Below are 25,380 nucleotides of genomic sequence, written 5' to 3'. Positions count from 1 at the left end.
CCAGAGCCTCAGCAGAAGCAGTGCTGATGAAAGAAGCAGTCCTGGGACAGCACAATTATCATGGAGGCCAAATAAATAGCTTCTGGGGGACGCATCTGGCCCACAGCCCATATGTCTGACATCCCTGTTCTAACTGGAGCAGGTTTTGTTATTGCAATCATTTTTTCCCCCTCAAAATCTTCTGTGAAGGGCATTTTCATGTAGATTCCACAGGGTCTGATTCCTATATACATAGGATTTTTAAGACAAGTGGTTTCATAGGAAGCATAGTGCAAGCTCCTAACTCAAAACCAGACTTGGCAGTGCCTGTTACCAAGATTGCATTTTGTGTCATACCTTTCCCCAAGCAGATTTGGGAGAGACAGGAAGAGCAAGAACCTAAGGAATATCTTTTTCTGGGTCATACAGACAGTATAACCTAGCCAAGTATTCTAGGTGGCTGTGATCAGTACTGGATACTATGAGACTATTTCACAGAGCAAGTGATCTCTTGTTATAGAGAAAATGGACCATTTCAAACATGTTTGTGTGTTCTGTTCCCATCCATTCGTACTTCATTAGGTTTATTCCACATTTTTAAAAGGTGAACTTTGCTGCACTTGTGGACAGGTGAAGTTGCCTTACACTGAACCATTGGTCCATCTAGTTCAGTGTTATCCACATTGACCAGCAGAGACTCTTGGGAGTAACAGCCAGGAGGCGTTCCTATTCTTGCCTGGAAATGCCAGAGAATGGGATTCAATCTGGAGCCTTCTGTGTACAAAGATTTGTCCGGCACTGAGCTACAACCCCTCTTCAATATATGCATGGGCAAGTCTCTACATGACCTGCCATGGCCAAGAGCAAGCATGTTCTTTTCCTGGAAAACATGGAGTGCTGTGAACAAGCCAAGGGCAGCTGATCTCAGTGTATACTTAAAATTCCACATCCTTACAGCTGTGCTGCTGCTGCCACCCTGCAGCTTCTCTCATTATCCAGCTTTCTTTCTGATGACTTCAAATGAATTCCCTTGTAGAACTAATTTCCCCCACTTAAGCAGTTGTTTGAGCAGAGCCTTTGTAAATTGTCCTCCCTCTCTTATGGGAGTGCTCATTAGCAAACCATTGAAGTGTGTTGTGCTGAAGCGCATTATATTGCTCCACAGTCAAGCCAATGGCTCAGAGTGTGGTACCTAAATATGTTGTTTGCTGATTTGTGTTTGGCTTTCTCTGTGCAGATTCTTTATGCTAAGGGTCATTTACAGCAGTGCATCTCAAATTATCTGATGTGGCAGACTGGCATTTTTCCCCCCCAATATGCCAGGGGCCAGTATTTCATCTGTGCCATATTTTTACTATTATTTCTTTCTTTCCTGGTAATTCACCCCATACCAGCAACCGATGGCTCATGGACCAGCACTGATCCATGGACACCACTTTGAGTACCACTGATTTAGAACACTGTTCATTTCTCATTCCACCTTGACAATGAGATGCCTTTTGTTATAGGTGCAGGAAAGGGGCCAAGAGAAAATATACCAAAACAAAAACAAAAAACCAAATCTTGTTTTTATGCCACTGGTTAATGGCTCCCTAGGGTGGCTGCTTTGTTCAAGCTCCTCTGCCTGTTTTCCCCTTGAATTGAGGCCTCTGTTGCTACTGCTTCTCTCTAACTGTGTTCTTTTCTGTTCTTTTTGGGTTGCCTTTTCTAATCCTTTTTAAGATTTGTTTTGCTTTGGCTGACCAACTTACCCTTAGCATCAACCCCTTAATCCCTGTCTTCTCACAGGTCTGGCCCGAAGGGTTTCAATCTATCTTGACAGAAGTAAACAGGGAGGTGAGTGCTCTCTTTCCTCTTACCTATGATCAGCTTGGGAGGGGTGGTCCTTCTCATCTGTTTGTTTTTAAAGTTTTTGGCATTCCTTCTGACATCTCTTAGGTCAGCACTATTTGTTCTTAGAAGGCAAGCTTAGCCCATCCCATTTCTTGCCTTGTATTGCCTGTCTGTAATGAACAATGTGGACTTCGAAATGATGGGTGTGTAAAATTCTGTCCAAGTGGGCCTCCATTTCAGGTGGGGAAAGATGAAGGGAGGAGATTCTGCATTTTGCTTATGTGCTGCTTTTGGGTGCTAGTTCACAGACTGGGGAAGGTTCTTCAAGATATGCAGAGAAAAATCTTATTGCGTGAATGCTTTCATGACAGGGTAATGAAATCCAGGGTCTGCATACAGCTCCATCATCAGTCCAGCATTCTTGTACAGTTCAAGATGGTATTTTAGAATGCTTGAATGTCACTTTTTTTACACTGTTTCTCACTGCAACAATTTGTGACATGTTCATTTTGTGAAAACAGTACACAGTGAAAATAAGTGTTGTAAAATGAAATGTGGGTTTCCTCGTTTGGCTGTTAAATGGCTGTAAAACTTTGTGAGCCTTGTTTTCACCTATGGTGAAACATTCACTCAGCTCTTGGCCTGCAGGAACCTGTGGTGGGCTGGGACTTGAAATCTTTCTCTGTTGCTTCAGACTTTGAAACAGGGACAGATGGTTGGCACAACAGGACACTGTATATGTGGTATGTGTGAGAAAGCTGATGTAATCTTCTTAGGCGCTTTTGTGAATTATTAATATTCACTAGTTGATAAGGACTGGAATGTGACTGCAGTGATTACCAGAACACAGGTAATGATGTTTGCGATTCAGGCTTCTCTTAACTAGAGGTCTTCCTCAAATACTTCCTCTCATTATTGGGAGGCAGTAGAGAGGTTGTGCAGAATGAATGCATTACTATGATGTGTTCCCCATTTTGCTGGCAGATTGACAGGGCTAGAATAAGCAAGATTGAGGTTGAAGGGGTTTCCCGTTTGATACACCGAGCATCAGAGCAGCTTAATGGAACCACTATGGATATTCAATACTGATAATGCTCAGACAGCACCAGTCTGTCAAGAGTATGCAGATAGATAGCTCCAAATCATCAGCAGCCTGGCACACCTGTTGAGTTCTCTGGAGCATTTTAAATCTTTGCCCTTTCTCCAAGAAATGCATTCTCAGAGTGGTATTGCACACTACAGGATACAGCTAAAAGTGGATGAGGAGGTGCACAACTACGTCCGTGTTTCACTGCATGATGCCTTATGCAAAACCACAGTTATCCTCTGATAAATGTGATTTGTGCCCATTTGCCAAACTTACCACATCTATCACACTCTCCTATCTCAATGGAACAGGGTGCTGGAAAAAGGGCCATTTTTTCAGGCTGTCTTGGGGCAGCTAGCAAAGTGCACCTACTAAGGGAGCACAGCACTTGACCTAGCCTCATTTTTGTTCATTTGGTGGGCAATAGCTGGGGCACTTCAAGGCTAACTAAGTGGTGTGGTCTTCTGGAACTTCAAGAATGTGGAAACCATGTTTCAAGCCTAAGAAACCATGTGAAATTTTCAGTCAGCCCACTGAAATGAGCAAGGGTAAACTTATGCCATTTCATACCAGACTGTTTTATTCTGTTGGCACACTGGCATTTTAAGGGGTTTAGCCAACACAGCCCTTTATATCCCATCTCCAAGCAGCCCCTCTGGACCCCCAAAATAGCAGGTCTGGCCCATTGACATTCTAACTAGATATGTGAAAAGCTGGTCAAGGGGAAGCAGGACAGAGAGAAGGAATTCTATAAGGGAGGTACTGACTAAGGATTTATTTTGATGATTAAGGGCACAATCCTAAGCAGGTCTACTCAGAAGTAAGTCCTATTCTGTTCAATGGGACTTACTCCCAGTAAAGTAATGATAGGATTGCAGCCTAAATAGTATATCAAAAAATGGTTTAAACCTTAACTTAAAGCTCTTTCCTCTTGTTTGTGAGGTGGGGGAATTTCTAGGGAAGCTTCACAACGTGGAACATTTGGCCTAAATAAGAATCTGCTTAAAACCTAAATGTCTGTCTGATCTGGAGACTTTAGGGGGCTTCAGCAACAGTCAGATGGTGACTCCCAGTCTTCTTGCCTCTAGGATTGACATCTGTTGTGCCTCTATAGTCTGAAAGAGAGAGAAAGAGAGTTATGCTTCAAGGGAAACCAGGTCTTTTATGAAAAATAATTAGTGGAACTGCAGCACTATTTTGAGGTCCCTTTGGCTTGGTAAATTAAGCTCCCTGTATCCTCAATATTCTTCTTTTGTCATGTGTTACTGTGAGCAATGCTTGGCAGAAGAGGAGTATCACTTGGAAAGGGCATTTTTAGGAATTAATGAAGAATGAGGTAATACAGCCCTCCCACTGCTGCCTGGAAATTAAAACAGAGACATGCCTCATTCATCAGCCAAGAGGATCAGGATATAAAAGATCAACTGCACATCTCTGGGATGCTGTTGCATTGTGTCTTGTGTGCACATTTCTAAACACATCAAAATGCCAGCTAGGCACTGACTGCATTCCAGCAATGATTTTTTTAAAATTCGAAAAAGGTATGTATTTGGAATGCAGCTGCTTGTGATGCCAAGATTCTTTATTGAAATGTATACAGAGAGCTGTTCCGTAGAGATCCATCTCTGACTTTAGAAGCCATCCTGCTGAGAACAGTTATAGAAAATTCCAGTTGTTGATGCACATTGCCTATAAATCACTATACCTCATGTAGAACTGCTAGTCCTTATGTTAAGAAGATAAGCTGAATCCTTTTTTAAAGTTAGCTTTGTGCAGTGAATTTTCTACATCCAACTTTGTGTATTCCCTTATAGGAGTGTTGGCCTCCAGTCTTACATGTGCTGCCTGCATAAGTGCTGGTGCTGATGGTGTGCCATCTGCACTGGCACTGACTACCATAAAGCAGTCAGCACCAGGTGCGTGCTAGTTAGTGTGCTGTGAGCACTGGCAGGAAGGCCTGTGTCTTCCTGCCACACCATTGCTTCTCCTGCCGCTCACCAGTGCAGATAAGGCAGTAGGAGAGGCAGGAAGGGTGGGGAGGGTGAAACAGGCTGTTCTGTAGCAGCAATGGAGGCGGGGCAGATCATGCCTGCTGATATCCCGTCCCCCCTTCTGCATCCAATTCTGCAGCATATTTCCATGTGGACCTGCACCAGCTATTTAGCTAGTGCAGATCCGAGTAGACCCCCCCCCAGCCCCTGCACCACAGAGGCTTATTCCTGGATAAGGGATAAAATGTTCCCTTATGCAGAGAAGACCTCTGCAACTGCCCCTTCACCCACTGGATGCAGCGCCATTTTAGTGCTGCTGCATCGGCGGTGGAGTGTATGGATAGGATTGGGTTATTGGAGTTCTAGTGATCCATTGAAGGGCCTGCATTGTCATGGTGCCATGAGAATACCATTGCCACCTTGAATTTTGCCTTTTTGGGGTCAAAGAGCTGCAGTAGATTTTATGACGTCCCCAAAGATACCAGTGGCAAAGTTCTCTGCTACTCAAGCAGCCCTTGAAACCAGCACAAATGGCCGCTGCTAGTTGTGTCTTTTGTGTTTCTCTCTGTCTTTCTTACTTTGAAAACTTTTATTGAAAAGCAGTATTTAAGTATTCTTTATATAGAACATATATAAATATGCATACACACGCATGCATGAGTGCACGCGCCTGCACTTCTCTAGATGTTGGAATTAGTAACCTTGAATCCTTTAGACCAGCGTTTCTTAAATTTTGAAGGAGCTTTACTCCCTCAGTAAGTTCTTGCAGGGAACGGGCAAAGGCAGCGACGCCATCCCCAGGATCACAGGAAGCTCTGCACAGCCCTCTGCAGCGCTCCCCAACTTGGAATCTGCAATAAAAGTGGGCATGAAGCAACTCCTGCAAAACGGAAGTGCTTTGCACCTACTTTTACTGAAGATTCCAAGAGTTGGGGAGCGCTGTGGAGGGGTGTGCAGGGCTCCCCACACCTCCTGCAGCCTGCTGCAAACCTAAATCGTTCATAAGTGGAAAGCACCCCCTTGCCCCCCCTTAGCCACACGATCCTGGAGATTGCGTCGCTATCTCCCTCCCCTTTCCCTGCTTCTTAAAGGGATGGGGGAAGTGTTACATGAACCGGTGGGTCGCAACCCACCAGTTTGAGAACCACTGCTTTAGACAGCAAGCAACAACTCTTGGGGGAAACTCCAGCACTTAAGGCACCAGTCTTGCCTCAGTTTCCCTTGTACCAGAGAGCATGCTCCAGGTATCAGACATACACGCATCTGCCTTGATTAGTCTCACATTCCAGGAAGCAGGCAGATACAAGCGAAGTAATATGCATTGGTAAAGTGCTCTTTTATCCAAATTATCTTTCATAATTCAGATAATACTTTGTCAGAATCCTCAAGCAAGGTGAACCATTCAGCTGGTGATTGAGATGGCTCAAGCAATTAAGCCAAATCATATACAGTAAATAGGAAGACAATTAAAAGCCAAGATTAATACCCATTTGGCTCTGAATAGTACTCTTTTATGTTCCCAAGGACAGGATTCAGAATGAGTATGAAAAAATTTATTTCTCAAATGGATGACCTGCATTTCCCCTTTCCATTCAAGAGTATATCAAGGTCACTAATAATATACAAATTAAAAGCAACAATAACATCAGAGAAGCAGAGCAGATGCCTGATGTCTTTACTTTCTCTTTCCTTTCTCTGCTTCATTTGCCTCACCCAGGGCCAGACCGTTCAGGCAGCAACTAGAAGCAGCTTCCTTGTGGAGGGTCCAAGGGGATGGCGGACTCAGGGTGCCTTTCACCCCAAGTCTGCTGCTGCTGCTGCTGCTGCTGCTGCTGCCTCCCTCCAACCACCACTGCCCCCCTCAATCCAAAAATTATTTGCTTCCTGTTGAACTGTGTGTGAAGCAGATTCTTCTTCACACTCACTTGAACACAAAGCAGACCATTCCCCTACTTGCTGCACTCCTCTTGTGCTGTCTTGGAGTCACGCATAAGTCACACTCTTCCAGGTTTCATGGCAGCACATGAAGAGTGTGGTAAGAATTTGGGAGGTTTCTTTATCACAGAGGCAGCTGGCCCAAGACAGAATCAGGTGGCATTAGAGGTTGTACCTTCCATGGCCTCACAGGTTAGTTAAATGGTGTTAGATGGTGTTGTGAGTGGGGAAAGAGGGCACATTCCACCTGAAGCAAAACAGGTGCCTGGTGCTTTTCTGCCACCCCCTTTTTATTATAACTTCCCAATCTTTGTTTTTCTTTGTACCATTGTACTATTAAAGTATTTTATTTTATGTATTAACATTTATATTCTGTGTCTTGCAATTATTTTTTTAAAAAGTATACCACTCAAGTGCAGGACAACACACGTACATATGTATATGTTTCTAAAAGCAGGTAAAAACATTTTAAGCTTCAGTTTCTGAAGTGACTTACAACACCATAATAAACCATAAATAACACAATAAAAGCTAACACAGTTAAATTTTGCTAGCAACAGTAAAAGTAGTCTCATTAGAAGCCATTAAACACTAAACAAAACAAAAGCTTTTTTCCCTGGGGTCTAAATAAATAGTTAGGTTTAATGCCAAGTAGATAGAGGGAGGGATGTCTAGCCAAGGCGCCACTAGGGAGAAGGCCCTTTCACTGGTAGCTATCCATTTTCACCTGTGAAAGGATGAAGTGGGTAGCTATATATCTCTGCTCATGGTGAACCACACTTGCAGTGAAGATCTTAGCAACTGAATAGGTGTAAAGGAAAGATATCCAACTAGTATTAAAAGCAAGTGTACACATGTGCACACAGTTTTCTTTCCATGATATAATCACCCTAGTGCAATACAAAGTTATCCTGCCTTTCCATCTTGGGTGTGAAGACACATTGATTTGAATAACCATAATACTGTTAGACCCTTTTTGCTTCTTTAAAATCAAAAATGTTTTAAAAGCAAAAGGGCCACAACATTGCGAAGGGATTGTGGCACAGTGATAGAGCACGTCTTTTGGATGCAGAAGGTCCCAGGCTCAATCCTTTGCATCTTCGATTAGGACTGGAAAAGACCACTGCCTGAAATCCTGGAGAGCTGCTCCCATTTAGAGCTGACAGTGCTGAGAGATGTGAACTAATGGCCTGACTCAGCCAAAGCGAGCTTCATGACCCCTGAACAAAGAAGCACTTTTTCAAATGGTGCTCTTCTTCTATGTGGCAGAAGAGCAACTGTCCGTGTTCGCCCTAGCATGGCATTTTTTCCAGTGGCTGTTTGCTGTTATTACTTCTGCACCCATTTAGATTGTGAGCTCTTTTGGGTTGTTTGTTTTGCTATGTACACCCACTTTGGGCGCAATCCTAACCCTAACCAGAGACAATGCATCTCTGAGGTAAGGGAACAAACATTCCCTTACTTTGAGGAGGCCTCCGTGAGTTGCACCCAACTGCAGGATGCAGCACATGTCCCATTGGCACCACTGTGCCAGTGCTGGAAAGCACTGACATAAGGGGTTAGGATTGTGCCCTTTGTGAACTACCGTAGATAGTATAGTACATGAAATTTTTGCCAAGTATTCAAGCTCAAATTATCACTTCGCCTTATCTCTGGGTCAGTCAGAGGGCAGAGCCTTTCAGCTCAGGCAGGCACCTCCTTAGTTGCTGTAGTTACTTTTGAGGGACATTCCAGCCAAAGTTAAACTTTTATTCTCCGTCCTTCTGCTGCAGCCTGGTTCTGCTTTGCAAATGCCTGCAAAGCAGGTCTGTTTTGTGAAACATCAAGATGGGACCCTCCTTCCCAGGCTACAATTCAGTGCACCCTTACTTAAGAATAATACCCATGGAAAGCAGTGGGTCTACTTCTGAGTAAAAAGGTTTGCAAATATCTCATCTCTCTGCTGTGATTTGAATTGCACACTCTCAGTTCCCAGGTTGGGAACCACTGTTTTACTGGTATGTTGTTTACAGTGCACTAACTCTGATAGTGTTTACAAAAAGGTGGTGAAGACCAGAATTTTAAAAAGAATAAAAATGTATCTTATGCTCTTTTACTATGTTTTTAATAAATTAGAGACTACAGTTCCTAGGTAACAATTAGTAGTAGGTTATTTTTCAGGATCTGGCCTTGGGTAAAATCAGACAAAATTATAGTCAGACACCCCCCTAAGTTTAACCCCCGACTTATCCTAGGGTTATAGAAAATTCCATGATTGTTGGCTCAAAACCTGCCCTTGACTTATCTGTGGGGTCAACTTATAGGCGAGCATCTGCGGTATTCTGTTGCAAATAAATATTCTTAATAATAATGTGTTCATGGCAAGAAATTGCTGGAGAGCACAGTCCTCCTGATGTCTTCTAATTTTTGAACAGTTGCTTTGAATCACTGGTTCCCAACCTATGGTTCATGAACCACAGGTGGTCCATGAGATCCTGAGAAGCGGTCCACAAGGTCTCAGGGAGAAAAAATCACTTTTGATCACTTTCAGTGTCTCGCTGAATGATCCCTCCCCCCACAGACCAGCAGAGAGGGACTGCCTGCAGCCAGCTCTGAAGTATCAGCTGCAGCTGTGGGTGGTCCATTCTCTGCCCTCTGGTAGTTTGTGAGGGAGTGCTTGCTTGGGAGCACTTCCCCATGGATCACAAGAGAGGTGGAGAATGGACTGCCCACAGCCTCACCCAACAATGAAAGCAGCAGTGCTCTGAATGTGCTCTGAATGTTCACATATTTGAATTGCACAGCAACAGCGCTTCCCCTATAACATTAATAATAAGGAAAAATGTTTGCAAAATAGCATGATCATGGAGGTAAAGGAAACCACCACTCATCACAGGTGAATTTCAAAGTTCTGTTCGATCGGTGGTATATGTACTCCATACAGTGCTCATCATTGCAATGAGTGTGCTAGCTGAATAGGGAAAGTTGCATTTACACACTCCAGAAATATTGCTACTTGAGTGCTGGGAAAATGCAAATATCCCTGCAGCAGAGAGCATAATCTTGAAGAAGGCATCTGGAGTTCAGTGACAAATGAGTAACTCATAATTGCACATAAAATTTATTACAGGCAAAAGCAATTACTTGGAAAGGCCCTAAAAGACATCAGAGACAGATCATTCTCACCCCTCTAGCATATTGTGGAAAGGTTTTTATATATATATATAAATAAAAGGAATTTGAGATGTAAACATTAGCCAATAATGTTATGATGATTCCTCCTTTGGAAAACAGTAGAAATCTCAGGACTACTTTAATAAGCATCACCTTGTCTCTAAATATACGTATTACACTCACAAGCTATGTTGCTCTTAATTATGTTGTTTTCCCAGTATTAGAATTACACTGCCTTCCATATATTTATGTAGTTATGAATGACATAGATTTGTATGCAGAGGATTGCTGTCACAACAGTTCTTTTTGCTTATCATGGGATGGGATGAAAGCTCATCCTCTAAACATCCCTCTGGTAACTGGTTCATTTTGTCTGCTGCAATCCTTTGAAGTTGGAGGAACACTGTGCTGCTCTGGTTCTTTGCACACAGGTACCCTCTAGTGGCAAGAGATTCCACACAGTAATGTCTGAGGGCATTTCTGCAGTCACCATCAAGTGGCCAGAGGGCATTCTGCTCCTACCTCTTTACGTAATGATTTTCTTATCAGTCATTTTTATCAATCAATAGTCTATCAGTCATAGTCTAGAACTATGAGTCTAGAACATAGTCTCGAACACCACTCAGAACACCACTAGTGACCCACGCCCTAGTGACATCCAGATTAGATTACTGCAACGCGCTTTACGCGGGGCTGCCTCTGGTCCGGAAACTGCAACTGGTGCAGAACGCGGCGGCCCATGTGGTTGCCGGGGCTCGTCAGTTCGACTCAGTTGGGCCGCTGAGTTTGGCAGCTACACTGGCTGCCAGTTTATTTCCAGGCTGAATTCAAAGTGCTAGTTTTTGACTTTTAAAGCCCTATACGGCTCGGGTCCAGGGTATTTGAGGGATTGTCTCCTTCCATACAATCCAACATTTCCACTCAGGTCATCAGAGGGGGCCTTTCTGACTGTGCCACCACTAGCAGAGGTAAGGGGGATGGTGGCAAGAAAGAGGGACTTCTTGGTGGTGGCTCCCCGTCTGTGGAACTCCCTCCCCCTGGGATTGAGAACAGCTCTCTCTTTACAGTCTTTTCAGCAGGGGCTTAAAACCTATATATATATTCCATTTTCAAGGGATAAAGTTGCCAGTGAAGACCAAGATATAATGAACAGAAAGCCACTGAGAATCCAGCACGTTCTAGTTCAGCCATTTTCAACCACTGTGCCGTGGCACACTAGTGTGCCACAGGAATTTGGGGGAAGATCATTTATTAGTAGGGCCAATGGGGATGTGAGCCCCCACTGGCAGCATGGTGTGCCTTGTCAATTGTCAAAAACCTGATCGTGTGCCTTGACAATTTTAGTGTCTCGTCAGTGTGCCACAAGATGAAAAAGGTTGAAAACCACTGTTCTAGTTACAGAGGAAGGCAGTGCTCTTAAACAATTATTTGAGAAGGTAGCAAAAGACAGCAGTTTCATCACCCTTTGCTAAAGACTCAGTGGAATCCAAAGGAATACAACTTCCCCCTGCCCCTCGCTGTTTTTAGTTTTTTAGTTAATCATAAGGAGAGGAGCCCTTCTCAGATTTCTAGAACTATGCAGAGTTGTTTGTATTTCCTGTTGAATACAGAAAGAAGCCTGCTAATGGATAAATGCTTACTATTTCCATACTTGCAAATCTTTCATAAGAGGAACCTCCTTTCAGTAGTATATGGCAATAAAGTATTTTGTGCTTCCTCCTCCTGCCCCAAAGGAAAGAGAATTATTACCTCCATTTTGCATGTGGCAAGGGCAAAGGTATATATGTTGCCCAAGGTAATTGAGATCACGAAAGAGCCAGGCATTGGGCAGCCTAATCCAGCACTGCCCGAGTACCAGTGCTGTGCCCACAGCACCAGTGCTAGGTGTAGCAAACATGCCATAAAGCATGTTTGCTGCACCCAGGGTGTAAGTGGCGCTGGCAGGGAGGCCTGCACCACCCCATCAATGCCGCAGTCAGACCCCAAGCCACCAGCGGAGACAAGGTAAGTGCCAAGTGGCATGGAGAAGGTGTCGGGAGGGTGGAACAGGGATGGGATAGACACAGAAGTGGAATGGGTGGTGGAGGGTGGAATCCCAGGCTCAAAACCCGACACGGGGCTTCTCAAGTCTACATCAGCTAAATAGCTGGTACAGCTCCAAGAAGCCCCATTGAGCAGGCTGGGGCTTTACTCAGGGTAAGGGGACAAATGTCCCCTTATTCCAGGGCTTTTCAAACGGGCATCGTGATGCCCCAGCTTGTGGGCCCTGGCCTCTGCCCCTTAAGGGTTGGGGGCAACCTGGAGGCAGGGAGGAGGCAGTGGCACAGTCCCCAGGATTGCGCCGCTCAGGGGGCTGCAGGGGCTTGGGTGCACTTACCCAAGCCTCCTGCAGCATCCCGGGGGTGCGGGGAGCCCGGTGCGATCTTCAGCAGGGCTCCCCGCAGCAGTGGAAGTGAAAGCGGAGCAATCGCGCCCCGCCTCCGCTAAGTGGAGCACAATCGCTTCACTTTCACTGCTGCAGGGAGCCCTGCTGAAGATCGCACCGGGCTCCCCGCACCCCCGGGACACTGCAGGAGGCTTGGGTAAGTGCACCCAAGCCCCTGCAGCCCCCTGAGCGATGTGATCCTGGGGGTCGCACTGCTGCCTTCCCCTCGCCCCCGCAAGCACTTGCAGTGGCTCAAACTCTCCATGAGAGTTTGAAAACCACTGCCTTATTCCAAAGAGATCTCTAGCCTTCTCAGATATCGCGCAGGATACATCAGGTGCTGGATAGGATTGGGTTAAGTCTTCTATCCTGTATTCAGCATTCTTTTCACTAAGCAGTATATCTTGAGAGGCTTTGTTCTTGTCACCACTGTGGACTCCACGAATACCGTATGGCAAATATATGACTGAATACCATCAAGGATATTTATTCATGCTTATACTGCATTTTCATAGTTTGACAAGAGTGCTCACAAATTTAAAATATTAAAGTAACAGAAAAATTCAATAATAATATCAAAAGCAGCAAGATGTCTAACATAAGCAACTGAGCATGCAGGAACAAAAACTCAAAACAATCTGCTGTGCAGCAGTTCTCAAGAGCCTTGTAGAATGAAAGCATCTTACATTGCTTTTGGGAGAAGATGCTCCCAAGAAAGAGCAGCTTCTCACCTCCTCTAGGAGGGCATTCCAGAGCATGGAGCAACAGCAGTAAAAGGCCCTGGTCTTTGTGGTTGACATTCTCACTTCCCTTAATGGAAAGTTCTTAGCACAGGGCATGACCTGCTAACTGCAGCTGCCGAGGGGGCTTGTATAGAGAGTTGTAGCCCTTTTGGTATATGGACCCAAGTCTAGGGAGTATTTGAAAGGTAACCAACTGTACCTTAACTTCAATCTGGAAACAAACTAGCAATCAACCAAACATGTTCCTGTCTCATAATATTCATCAAGAAGCAGGCCATAGCTGCAGCATAAAAGTTGACTTCAGGGGCAGCCCCATATAGAGCATTCTGCAGTAATCTATGCTTGAAGTTACAAAAGCATAGTTCAGGGATAAGGATCTGTCCTCTCTACAATGGAGCAAGGCCTTCATATTGGATACTTTTGGGAAAAGGCATTATTGACCACTGCTGCTACCTATTTGGGAAGGCAGATCTAAGAGCTTCCCAGGCTCCACAACTGCTCAGATGAAAAAACACGAATCCACGAACATCACTTCCGTCTTTTCCAGATTTAACCTCATCTACCTGACCATGGCCTCCACATACTAAGTATGCAAAAGATATCTTGCAGACACACATGCAAGGGGACATATCCATAGTCCCTGTGTGTTGCAGCTGCAACAGTGTAAGATCTTGTCTTAAAATGTGAGTGTGAATGACTGAAAGTCTGGCAACTTTAGCATCGCTTCCTCATGTGTTGCCTGCTTCAGATGAAAAGGTAGCATCCATCTTAAGCCTGCTGGGTTTATCTTGTCATATAGCCCATAAACAAGATGACAAACACAAAATGCTTCAGAGGTGCTTATAATCTAAACTACTCACTTTCTCTGAATCTCTCACAACCCTCAAAGTTGCCAAGGAAGCTGAAGAAATAATCAATTTGGATGTCTAGATAGGGATGTAAGCCATACGTTTAGCTGCAGTTCTCTCCCTTTCCCCCTCTCCCCATTTCCTGCAGTGCGATCAAAAGCTAGCAGCCCAGAGATTTAGCAGGGCCTGGAAATACCAGAAATGGGCCTGACCACTGGATGTACTCTTTAAGAGAAAAGGCACAGACAACTAGGAGACTCCTTTCAAATCATTTACCTTAAGCATCTCCCTTTTTCTCTGAAACTGACCTGCAGCTCCAAAAGAGGTTGTTTCTGCTTCTTTCCTTGTTGTACCCTACAAGTTCCCGGAAGTGTTTGTTCTTATGGCAACATAGCTATTGTTTTGCCATTACGATTCCACCCTGCTATGTGGTGCCATTGCACCTGCAGTTACAATTCGCATATACTGTATATAGGAGAACAAGTTCAGATTTTTGCTCTTTGGTATGTTGGTGGTATTAGTGTTTTTGTTTGCTTATTCTGTAAGGGTCCTGGTGAAAACTATGGGATGGTAGACAGAACGTATGGACTTGCAACTCTGCTGTCTTGTGGGATTATAGAACGCTCTTCTGAATCCTCTCTTGTTCCAGAGCAATTTCTTATTGCAGTATGACCTTATAAGAGAGCCAAGGCACAGAAACAGGAAAAATGTACCTCCCATTGGATTTTGTTGATTAGAAATGAGAGGAGGAGGTTGTATCACTACAATGAATTCACTTCAGCTTTTCCATGCCTAGCACAGTCTTTTGTTCATCTCTGCATTAAAAACCTTTCATGCACATCCTTTGGCAATGTTGGAGATTCATGGTTTATTTTATTCCTTGAATTAAAAAAAGGGAGGAGGGAGGTGATCTTCAAAGCACTTTTTTCTCATGGTGGAACATTTGTGCACACATATAGGCAGTCTGTAACTGTGGAAAAAGGCATTCAAATTACATAAACTGGACTCTGCTCTAAGGCTTGGCAAAACCGACGATTTTCCCAAATGCACAGAAGCTACCACAATCTAGCAAGGATGCACTGTGTACTAAGTATAAGGAGATGGTGGAGAATTTTTTTTCTCTCCTGCTGACAATTGGTTTCTACTGTGCAACTTTGAGATAGAGAGGCCTTTCACAATGATTCCAGTCAGTGCAACCTCAGAATGTTGTCATATGGTTGTTTTGGGGGGTTTTTGGGGGGGGGGATTGCTAGTCCTTTTTGTCTAGGTTTTATTTGATTTAAGATTTTGGAGCAGTGAATTCAGCCCTTCTGCAAAATATGTCTCCTATTACAAACATTTTTCAATTAGACAAACATTTTGTTATTATTTACAATTTTTATTAGAGTTCCAAGACATAAAGAAATATAGTATATGGGTTTCATGATTCCCGGAAAGTAAGATCACTGATGCATATCACCTGAATGTGTTATCTCAATCCAGTCAACCCAGTGTCCATGCAATACAGCTATATACCTCATCAAGCAAACTCTCAGAATAGACCCATGCCTGCGTGTGAGCACATGTACAAAAACACACACACTCACACAAATCTATGCCAGGGTTCTCCTTCTAGCACTTTCTTCTTTTGACAGTAGTGGGGCAAATCTCTTTCTGAACATGTAGCCTTGGTTTAAACCAGGGGTGTCCAAAGTTTTTGGCTGGAGGGCCACATCATCTCTCTGACACTGTGTTGGGGGCCGGGGGGGGAAGAATTAATTTACATTTAAAATTTTAATAAATTTGCATAAGTTTACATAAATGAATATATTAAAGATGAACTTACATGAATGAATGAAGGTCTTGCAATAGCTCAAGGCCTATAAAAGGCCTTGCACAAAGCAAGGCTGACCTTTCCTTTGCTGCCTCTGCTGCATCACAGACATGAAACAGTGAGCAGTGGAGGGAGCCCTCATCCCACAGCTAATGTGAGAGGTCAAACAGCTAATGTGAGAGGTCAAAATGTGAGAACCCTCACGCTGAGAGCAGTTGCGTCGGGCCAGTGCAGGCTCCAGCAAATCTCCGGAGGGCCAGAGGCTCATTGGAGACTGGGGGCTCCCTGAGGGCCGCATTGAGAGGCCTCGAGGGCCGCATGTGGCCCCAGGGCCGGGGTTTGGGCACCCCTGGTTTAAACGATCAGCAGGTTTGGGCTGACATCCATAGTGTATGTTCAAGTAGAGTGAGCTATATTGAAAGAAACAAGACCTTTGTTCCTTGTTTAATTGTTTTTTCTCTCAAGTCCCAGGGACATGCATGCTCTTCCACATAATTTTTTGAAAATGACCTTAACCAATTCTAGATGTTCAAAATGTATCTCTCAAAACTTGATGTTGAGTACTGTAGAGGCTCTAGCTCTCTTCAGTTCTGTATTTTACAGAGAATAAGTTTGTATGCCACACCTTTTTCTTTTTCCAGGGGCAGGGATGGTGGTGGACTGGGAACAAGAGACTGGTCTTCTCATGACTTCTGGAGATGTGCGGATTATCCGAATTTGGGATACAGACCGAGAAATGAAAGTACAGGTAAACCATGGTGCAGTCTCCTCATCCATGTGCAGCTAGAAGGACTCCTGCTGCCATCTAGACATCCAGAACAGAAAAAGCATCTTGTGCTGTACGAGCCTTCTGGTTTCTCCACAGAAGGGGGTGGTGATGGTTTTGAAGGCTTGCCTTTTCATGAGATCAGTTATGAACCCAGTGCCACACTGTCACCATTTTTTAAATGTTTAGCTTCAGGAATAGATGTACACCATGTGCTTTCTGTGTATCCATCTTCACAGCAGGATTCAAAGTGCTAAATCAGTGCTTCTCAGACCAATCTTGACATTCACAACTACTGAGGCTAAAACTAGCCCTGAGGATAGCGAGTGAATCTGTGTTAGAGTTCTTAAACACGTGTGGAGCAACTAATGCTAGAAAGCAAACCAAGGCATGGACTTCACTCATACGCATGCATGATGTGATCAAGGAATGAGTTGTATAAGAAACATGCTAAAGAACATTTTAATATTGTTTACAGATTCACATTCACACATAAATATTTGTACATGTACGGAAACACGCTCCCACATCCTTTCATGTGTTCACATGACTATGACAGGCACAAGCACTCTTTCTTATGCATTGACTGCCAAAAAACAAATACTCACTTTCTCTTACATTTGTGGACATACACTCTTATATACAGAAGCAAGGGACTGTGGTTTGATCACTCCTCTGGGGCCATGCAGTACTCTCATTTGCCACTGGTGCAGTACCAGTCTCTTCCCCACGCTCTGTCAGAAGGACAGAAAAAAACCCAAGTGAGTAGATGCTGCTACCATCACTTTGATCACAGTCAGAATGGCTGTCCAGAGAAGCTGGTCCAGAAACCAAGAAAGCCATTCCTGATGCTACCTGCTTCCATGCTATCATTGCCACCGCAACAAGCTCCACCAGTTCAGCTAAGAGATACTGCCCATTCTCTCTCCTTCCTGATCTCTTCCTCTGTGTTGCTGCAGCCACATCTCATGGTGGAAACATAAGGATAGCCAGGTTTCATGCTCACCTTTTCACAACATCCAGTACACCTGTCTACCTTTGTCAGGCCCCAATTTTGCTGCTCCCCTGCAGTGACCACCTGAAGCAGCCTGTTTCACCAAAAGCTCTGCTCCTCTTTTCATTGGCATGGGAAATGACAAAAAAATATGACTCCTTTGGTAGTCTGTTGTTTCTCACTCAGTGTGTTCTGAGGTTCACCTTAGCAAAAAGCGTATCTGTTCGCGTCAGTTGCCATTAAATCAGACTTGTTATTCAGCCATGTAATGAGAGGTAACATCTCTGCATAACTACTATGGGAAATGAGTCTAGTCTCCAAAGCTTTGAGAAATTAATTACCTCTGGATGAACATTAATTATGACACTTTGACCCTGCAATGCAGCACAACTAAGCCTATGCTATTCTTAATTATTTTCAAATATTATTTTATCTGTGCAAATTAGGGAACATCAGGAATCAGCGGGGTGAAAATATTTTAAATGAGAATGATTAATGATTATACTAAGAGCATTTTAAAGACATTTTATTTCTTGAATAGTGTAAATTGGTTTTTGCGGTGATTCTGGGGATTAAAACTTAATCATACTGCAAAACCAAGCATAGCAGGACCATAAAATCCAGTCCAGAAATGTTTGTTGCCTGGCTGTTGAGAGTGGAAAAGCTGAAAACTAGATTGGTAGTAGATGGAGGGAATAATTACAGGTGAGCAGGTGTGCTTATATAATTAATGCAGTTGTACTGAAACATCCCTTTCAGACCACCAGTTTAGGTGCTAGGCTAGTCAAGTGGGTACATGGATAAGCAGGAATGTGCCAAATGGAAGCAACTGACCCTGTACCAGACCAATGCGTTGCTTAGATTGAGGATCCAGGCTAGAGCAAGATGTTTTATAGAACCAGATAGCACCTTCATCTGATCCCAGCTGAGCTGATAGTGTAGCACTACTCTTTATCCGTCCACAGTGGTGGCAGTGAAACCCAGCAGAGAATACACCAATAGCTTCCTCTTCTGGCAAGTTAGCCGCAGTAATATAGAATAAGGTGTCCACATCACACTGCCAGAGTCAAGGTTCAATATCTTCACTGCCTTAAAATAGGCATACCTAATGCTAAACCAGAATTTAACTGGCATGAGCCCCAGGCACACACTCTCCACTCCACTACCTGTGCAAGGGAAGGAAATTTGCAGCTTCCTTTCATGGTTTAGAACAAACATTGCTTTTTCACTACATCCAAATTCTAACTGGTCCATAGTTTTTGAACAAGCAGTGATACCACACTAAGATTTAGTTTGCCTTATTTGTTGATTTCAATGAATCATATCCCACTTTTGCCTCCAAATGAACAGAGTGCTCAAGGTGGCATAAAGCATTGAGGAAAAACAGCAAACTGTCAAAATAAGAACAACATATAATGTGCAATAATAGTAAAAATAATAAAGAATAGTAGAATTTAAAACATTAAAATACAACCACATAATTCCAAAGCAACTAATTAAAGAGGGAAAGGCCAGATGGAAAAGGAAAGTCTTCAACTGTTGCCAGAAGGCTAACAGGGAAGGGACAGTTCTTAATCCCACTGGAAGGGAGTTCCATAGTAAAGTCATCACTACAGAGAAGGCCATTGCCATCAATTGACCTGGCTACCACCACCTGGAACCCTGTCCTCCCAAGATATATACCTGCTCCTACAACATTCAGAACAGGCCAGTACACACCACTACTTGCATCACTGACTTCCAAATCAAGAAGACCTCTGTTTTGTCCAGATTTAATCTCAGCTTTTTAGCCCACACCAAGATCTTCACTATCACCAGACAGGGGACAAGATGGTATGAAAAAGTTTTATGAACCATTGCAATAATCTATCATGACTCTGCCTTCTCAACCTTGTGGCCGTGGCTGCTGCAGTACTCAGAAACCTGGGGAACAAAGCTGAGAGACACCAACCCCTCCCAGCTCATCCAACCAGCTCTCTGTAATACATGTCAGGCAAGCTCCTGCCTCCAAGATAAGATTGTCCTGGATCTTTGCTAACTGAGCTGCCTGTTAAAAACTGCGTAAGGCTAGTGGGGTGACTAGGAGTATCATAGTTAAGAGGACTCGAGGAAGGGCTCGAAAGAAGGGTGCAATTGAGGGATTATATCCAAACCCACCCAATGGATGGTACTATTTTCCTTATGGGTTTTCTTAGATAAATCTCTCTGCCCTGTTCCCAACTTCATTACATTTCAGATTGATAGGTTATCTGAGCAACTGCCAGGCTTGGATAATGACTACGTATTATCCAAACTCTGTTGTAGCAAGAAACACAACATGCTTCAGCAAGTGAGTCGGCAGATTGCAGAAATACTCACCCTTCCTAATGGCATGAGGAGAGCGCCATATTCACAGGTTGGGGGAAGAAGTATTGCTTTCCCTTGAAACCCTTGATTTTGCTGATTTTTATGAGTCATCTTTGGCTGTTTATTCCTTAAGCACATTTTTTTACTGGTGGCTCAATGCTCTGCTTGTGGCATGTTGAGAGATCTCTAATCTGGATTATTTTGTGGTTGCATAGGATGATCTGTAGGGAACTGTGAGAGGGTCTCAAATAGGTATCATTGTGGTCCATCCCCAACCCTGTGGTTCTTTAAGACTTTATTTTGAAAGTGAGAACTTCTCTTCATTGTGAGAGCCTTTTTATGCATGTACATCCCCCATCTGAGTAAAAATCTGGCAATCCTAGATAGCTGTCTTGAGCAAACTGTTAAACTAATCTTTCATCAAGCAAGTGAAAAAAATAACAACCAGAGAAGGTGGATGGACTCACAGGAGCAAAAATATGAGGGAGGTGTGAAATTAGTTGCACAATTCTGCCGAGCCAGTTTTGATTATTATCCTACTTTGAAAATGTTGCTCAGTTTTTTGGGGTGCCTAATTGAAACGGTTTTTCTTCTTCACAGCTGCACTCTTATTATTTCAAGCAGTTCTTTTATATCTAACAGATGAAGAGAGGAGTGCTTTCCAACAACATACTAGTCTTGCTCTTTGCACTTATTACTCTCCAAAATTGTTCTTTTAAAGAAATATGCAGTGCTTTATTTCTGTTCTAACCATATTTTGGCCAAGTGGAATCCTGTAGGAGCAGGTCTCCAGGAGCCTATTCTGATCTTGACCACAGCCTTGTTCTGTTTTTTCTTATACCAGTTACTTAATTGCCTTCTATCTCCCATAACAACATAAGGGAGCGTTACTTGTTCCAAAGGGGGTTACAAAGGATTGTAAGACTTTCTGCTGTAAGGTTTGAGGTGAGGCACAGTGTCAAAGTGGAACAGCTTTGATCAGTTAAAACAAAACACTTCCTGGTAGTGTCCTTTTCTTCTCCCCAGAGGAAAGGCAGGAATCAGGAGTTCAAGGCAGATTATGTACTGCTATAATTGTCCTTAAATGCCATGCAAAAATTATGAAGCTGCATTTGCCCTTCTCTTTGGAGTGCTACTGCTTTTAGCAACTCACCTTTGTTATTCAGTTGAGTGCAGGCAAAATGTCTTCTGCTCACCAGGTCTTTCATCTGTACGTTCCCAGTACATTTTGCTCTTCTTCAAAATACATCTAAACAGCTTTTGTGGTATTTGTGGTTTGGTTCAGTGTTCTCAACAAAGAACTTTTGCCCTGCAGGCTTCTACCTTTAAGGTGCTTGTTTAATGTGTCATGACTGTCTGTAATACTGTGTGTTCCTTCTCTTACCTTGCATGAATATTTGGACTATTGTGCCTGTTGAGCTGCCAGATGTATTTCAGCAATGGTAGATTTATTTCTCTCCTGAGGAATTGTGCGTGTGTGTGTTTCAAACCACCTTTATCCGTCCTGCTCTTCCACGTAGCATTTATGACTGATTGGGGACAATGCTGTTTTCTGGAGAAAGGAACTTCCCTAGACATTTATCTTACCTAATTAGATATTTTTAGGAAGTGGATAATGAGGCCGACTTCTCTTCAAAGTGAAGGGCTAGTTCACAAGCTATTTTTTCCCCCAATGCAGAAATTAGTTTGTAGAAATGTGAGTCACTGCCAACGTTGCATGCTGTGAGTAACTGCCATGTCTCCATTTTCATAGACATGTCGTGTGCATACAGTATATGTGCGAAGGAGATCATATTTTTTCCAACACAAAGATTGTAATATGTGAAAAAGCCCTAAGATACTGTGTGTTAATGTTACTCAAAGCTGAACAGCATTGTGGTTTCTTCCTATAAAGGAAGCCAGCAGTTGTGTCTTGCTAAGCTACCATTGAAATATAGCAATATTGCTGGTTTGTCCTGCAGTATTTCCCATGATGGTGAGCACTTATCTTTTCAGTTAAAAATTGCCCAAAGCAACATACAACATATCAACATTCCAATACATAATAACAGCAATTTTCAACCACTGTACCATGGCACACTGGTGTGACATAAATTATCTGCAGGTGTGCCATGGAAATTTGGGGGAGGGTCATTTATTATTACGGCCATTGGGGGATGTTAGTCCCCCACCAGCAGCATGGTGTGCCTTGTCAATGGTCCAAAAACTGATGGTGTGCCTTGACAATTTTAGCACCTTGTCAGTGTGGCTGAGATGAAAAAGGTTGGAAATTGCTGCATAATAATCATACATTTATATGCAAAAAAAACCACAATGAAATGGTAAGTGTACTTACCATCAGCATAAAAAAGCAATAAAAACAACAGCCTTGGTAAATTTGAAAAGGTGTTGTAAAAATCCAAACTAGTGATTCCAGAGGAAAGTATTGAGGGACTGCGCAGATATCTTTTGGGAACTGTTTTTATAGTACAGACACTACCACTGAAAAGACCCCAGTACAGTAGCATGTCATGTCTAACATCACTGGAGGACAGAAAACAAAGTAAAATCAGGCCAGATAATCTTGAGGGGATGAAGTTTGTATGGGAGAAAGTACTCCTTAAGGAGTACTGCTGTGTGCAGGCCATTAAGGGCTTCAGAGGTGATAGCTAGCGCTTTTACTGAACCTGACTATAACATATAAGCATGGTTGGTTTACCTATTATGGTGACCTTGTGAAGACTCATTTGGTGAATATTGTACCATGCAGGATGGTGGCAGTCAGCCTGTCCCAGCTGTAGCTGCACATCCCCTTAAAGACCTGATTCCCAATCAAGCTGATGCTTCTCCTAGAGGTCCAGATAGTTTTAATGATGAGGAATGTTTTTTATCAGCTTCAGCTAAATCACCAGCTTTGACCTTTCTTGGAGAGGTCAGACATAGCTACAAGTATCCATGCACTGGTCACACCCCTGCTTGGACCACTGCTGTGGTTTTCAAAGTCTGAAAGCCTTGGCCTCTGCCCCCTTAAGGGGCGGGGGCAGGGAGGAGGCAGCGATGTGATCCCCAGGATCACATCACTCATGGGGGCTGCAGGGACTGGGATGCAGTCACCAGTCCCTACAGCAGCATCCTGGGGGGTGCAGGGAGCGTCTGCAATGGGCAGCCTGCAGAAAGTGAAAGTGGAGCGATTGCTCCACTTTCCACAAAACTGGAAGGGGAGCGCGATCACTCCACTTCACTTCTGATGAGCTAGAAAGCCCTGCAGAGGCTCGTGCAGGGCTCCCCGCACCCCAGGTTGGCTGCTGCAGGTACTAGTGAGTGCATCCCTGTCCCTGGAAGCCTATACCATGGCTTCTTCATGAGGAAGCTGCTTGAACCATTCACTAATGAGGCTATACTATATCTCCAAAACTAGACATAATAGGGTAAAACGGATGCCCTTTTTGGAATCAGCACTCCAAATTCATATTTATGGTGGTTTGAGAAAAACGTTTCTGACCCTCAATTTTGTAGGACTGTGTAATTAGTCTATCTTGCTCTTAAGTCAATATTTGAACCTGTGTAATGCAGCTGTCTTTTTACATTGTTCTGTATCAACACTATAGTGTTCTTTGTCCTTTCATCCTTGGCTTGTGTCTTTTTCTGCCCTAGGATATTCCCACAGGGGCTGACAGCTGTGTCACCAGCCTGTCTTGTGACTCTCATCGCTCACTCATCGTAGCAGGGCTTGGTGATGGTTCTGTCCGTGTTTATGATAGGCGGATGGCTCTGAGTGAATGGTAAGAGGACCATTTCATTTCTGCAGCTGGCCAGTGATGCTGATTCCTTATACTCGCTCTTCTTGGGGGGAGTCATGTGTCCTTTGCACCGTCAAACACACTAGGAGCCTTACTGCTCTTGGGATCGCTTCCTGCATGATTTTTAATTGAATGAAGTGCCTGTAAATATAATGTTGGAAATTATATGAATCCATTTATTTTATTTTAATGGAAATAATGCATAACTTCAAACCCATTTCCAAAAATTGGATGGTCCTCAGAACACCTGTCTGACTAAACCTGTCTTTGGAAAAGTTTGCAATTGCATGGTAAAAATTGTCTTGTGTCCATCTTCTCTGGTAAGGAAATACAGAGATATCTCATACAGGGTCATCTCACCTTAATGCATCTTTAAAAGATGCATTCCATTGAAGTTAACAAGGAGTACAACCTTGACACTGGCTTAATTCCTTAAAACTATGTATTATGGTGTTACGTGCAACCACCGCTGGATGATTTTGTGAAGAAGCTGAACTTCACTCCAGCTCTGTACTCCCTTTAACACAACTGTTCCCTACCATAAATGCAAACTACAGAATGTCAATTAAAGTGTATATTCCTTGCCTGCTCATTCCAAAGAGCTGTGACCTGGAAACAAATTCTGTGAGTTGGTGCTGTTTTTATCAACTTGGGCTGTATAAAGAAGTCACTTTTCCAACAGGGGGAAGAGGGACAATATTGCATGGATTTGTTTCCTTCCTGAAGTACATAAATTATTCAAGTTGCTGAAGACAAAACAAACCTTAGAATTCAGTGTCCAATAAGGAGGGCTTGTTACTGTCTACACCAGGGGTGTCAAACAAAAGACCCACAAGCTACAGGGTAAGCGGAAGATCAAGAGGATTGAGGGAGATGTTACTGAGATGCTGGGAGAGCCCAACTATCACACAGGCCGCCCTTTTAGCAGTGCCACTTCTACCAAGGCATGACTTCACAGACCGCTGCTGTGAAGTGATGCTGCAACAGAAGCAGCACTGCTGAAAGGGTGGCCTGTGTTATAATTGGGCTCTCCCATATCTTGAAAATATGATCAAGATTTGCACTTTTTCTCTTTTGTCATTTGCAGCTAATGAGTCTCTATAAGAGAACAAAGTGCTTTTTTCTGGCCATCATTGGCTTGATGTCATCACTTCCTGCTTAATGACATCAATTCTGCCCCTCAGCAAGCACTATGAATGCTATTCGGCCCACCCCTGGCTTGACACCCTGGTCCAGGGGTGCTCAAACATTCAACTTTAGGGATCCTGGACCTTTAAAATTGTATAGGAGAGATAATTTCAGCAGGTGCAGCTTGTCATCTGTGGGATGACAAGTTGCACCTGCTGAAATTCTCTCTTCTATACACTTGTTAAAGGTCCAGCATCCCTAAAGTTGAAAGTTTGAGCACCCCTGCCCTGGTCTACAGTTTCTCCTCCCCTTTCATCAAACATCACAGTTTGGGCTAGATTAGAACAACAGTTCCCAAATCATGAGTTACAATCCACCGGTGGGTTGCAACCTGATTTTTAGTGGGTTGTGAAACTGTCAGACTGGCAAGGAAAATGTATTGAGCCCCTATGGAAAGTGAAACTGAGCCACATGAGTGCATGTACTTTTGAGTAGTTGAGTGTGCCTTAGCTCTTATCAAAAGTCAGGCTGAGGGGAACACAAGGCCACCAGAATGGCCC

At 43.6% G+C, this 25,380-nt stretch overlaps 1 protein-coding gene across 5 annotated transcripts in view; it reads left to right on the top strand.

Moving 5' to 3' along the window:
• Positions 1 to 25,380, top strand: part of RPTOR (regulatory associated protein of MTOR complex 1) — a 434,461-nt gene that overhangs the window by 395,651 nt on the left and 13,430 nt on the right. For 3 of the 5 annotated variants that reach the window (XM_066615739.1, XM_066615737.1, XM_066615741.1), the window contains 3 exons: positions 1,768 to 1,815; positions 16,449 to 16,555; positions 23,547 to 23,674. In XM_066615739.1, coding sequence (XP_066471836.1) covers positions 1,768 to 1,815; positions 16,449 to 16,555; positions 23,547 to 23,674 — 283 coding nt within the window. The remainder of the gene's footprint in view (positions 1 to 1,767; positions 1,816 to 16,448; positions 16,556 to 23,546; positions 23,675 to 25,380) is intronic. The other 2 variants (XM_066615740.1, XM_066615738.1) reach the window with 1 other exon arrangement.

Source organism: Tiliqua scincoides, chromosome 2 (genome assembly GCF_035046505.1).
Source record: "Tiliqua scincoides isolate rTilSci1 chromosome 2, rTilSci1.hap2, whole genome shotgun sequence".
Classification (NCBI taxonomy): domain Eukaryota; kingdom Metazoa; phylum Chordata; class Lepidosauria; order Squamata; family Scincidae; genus Tiliqua; species Tiliqua scincoides.
This window is presented reverse-complemented; position numbering and strand designations above follow the sequence as displayed.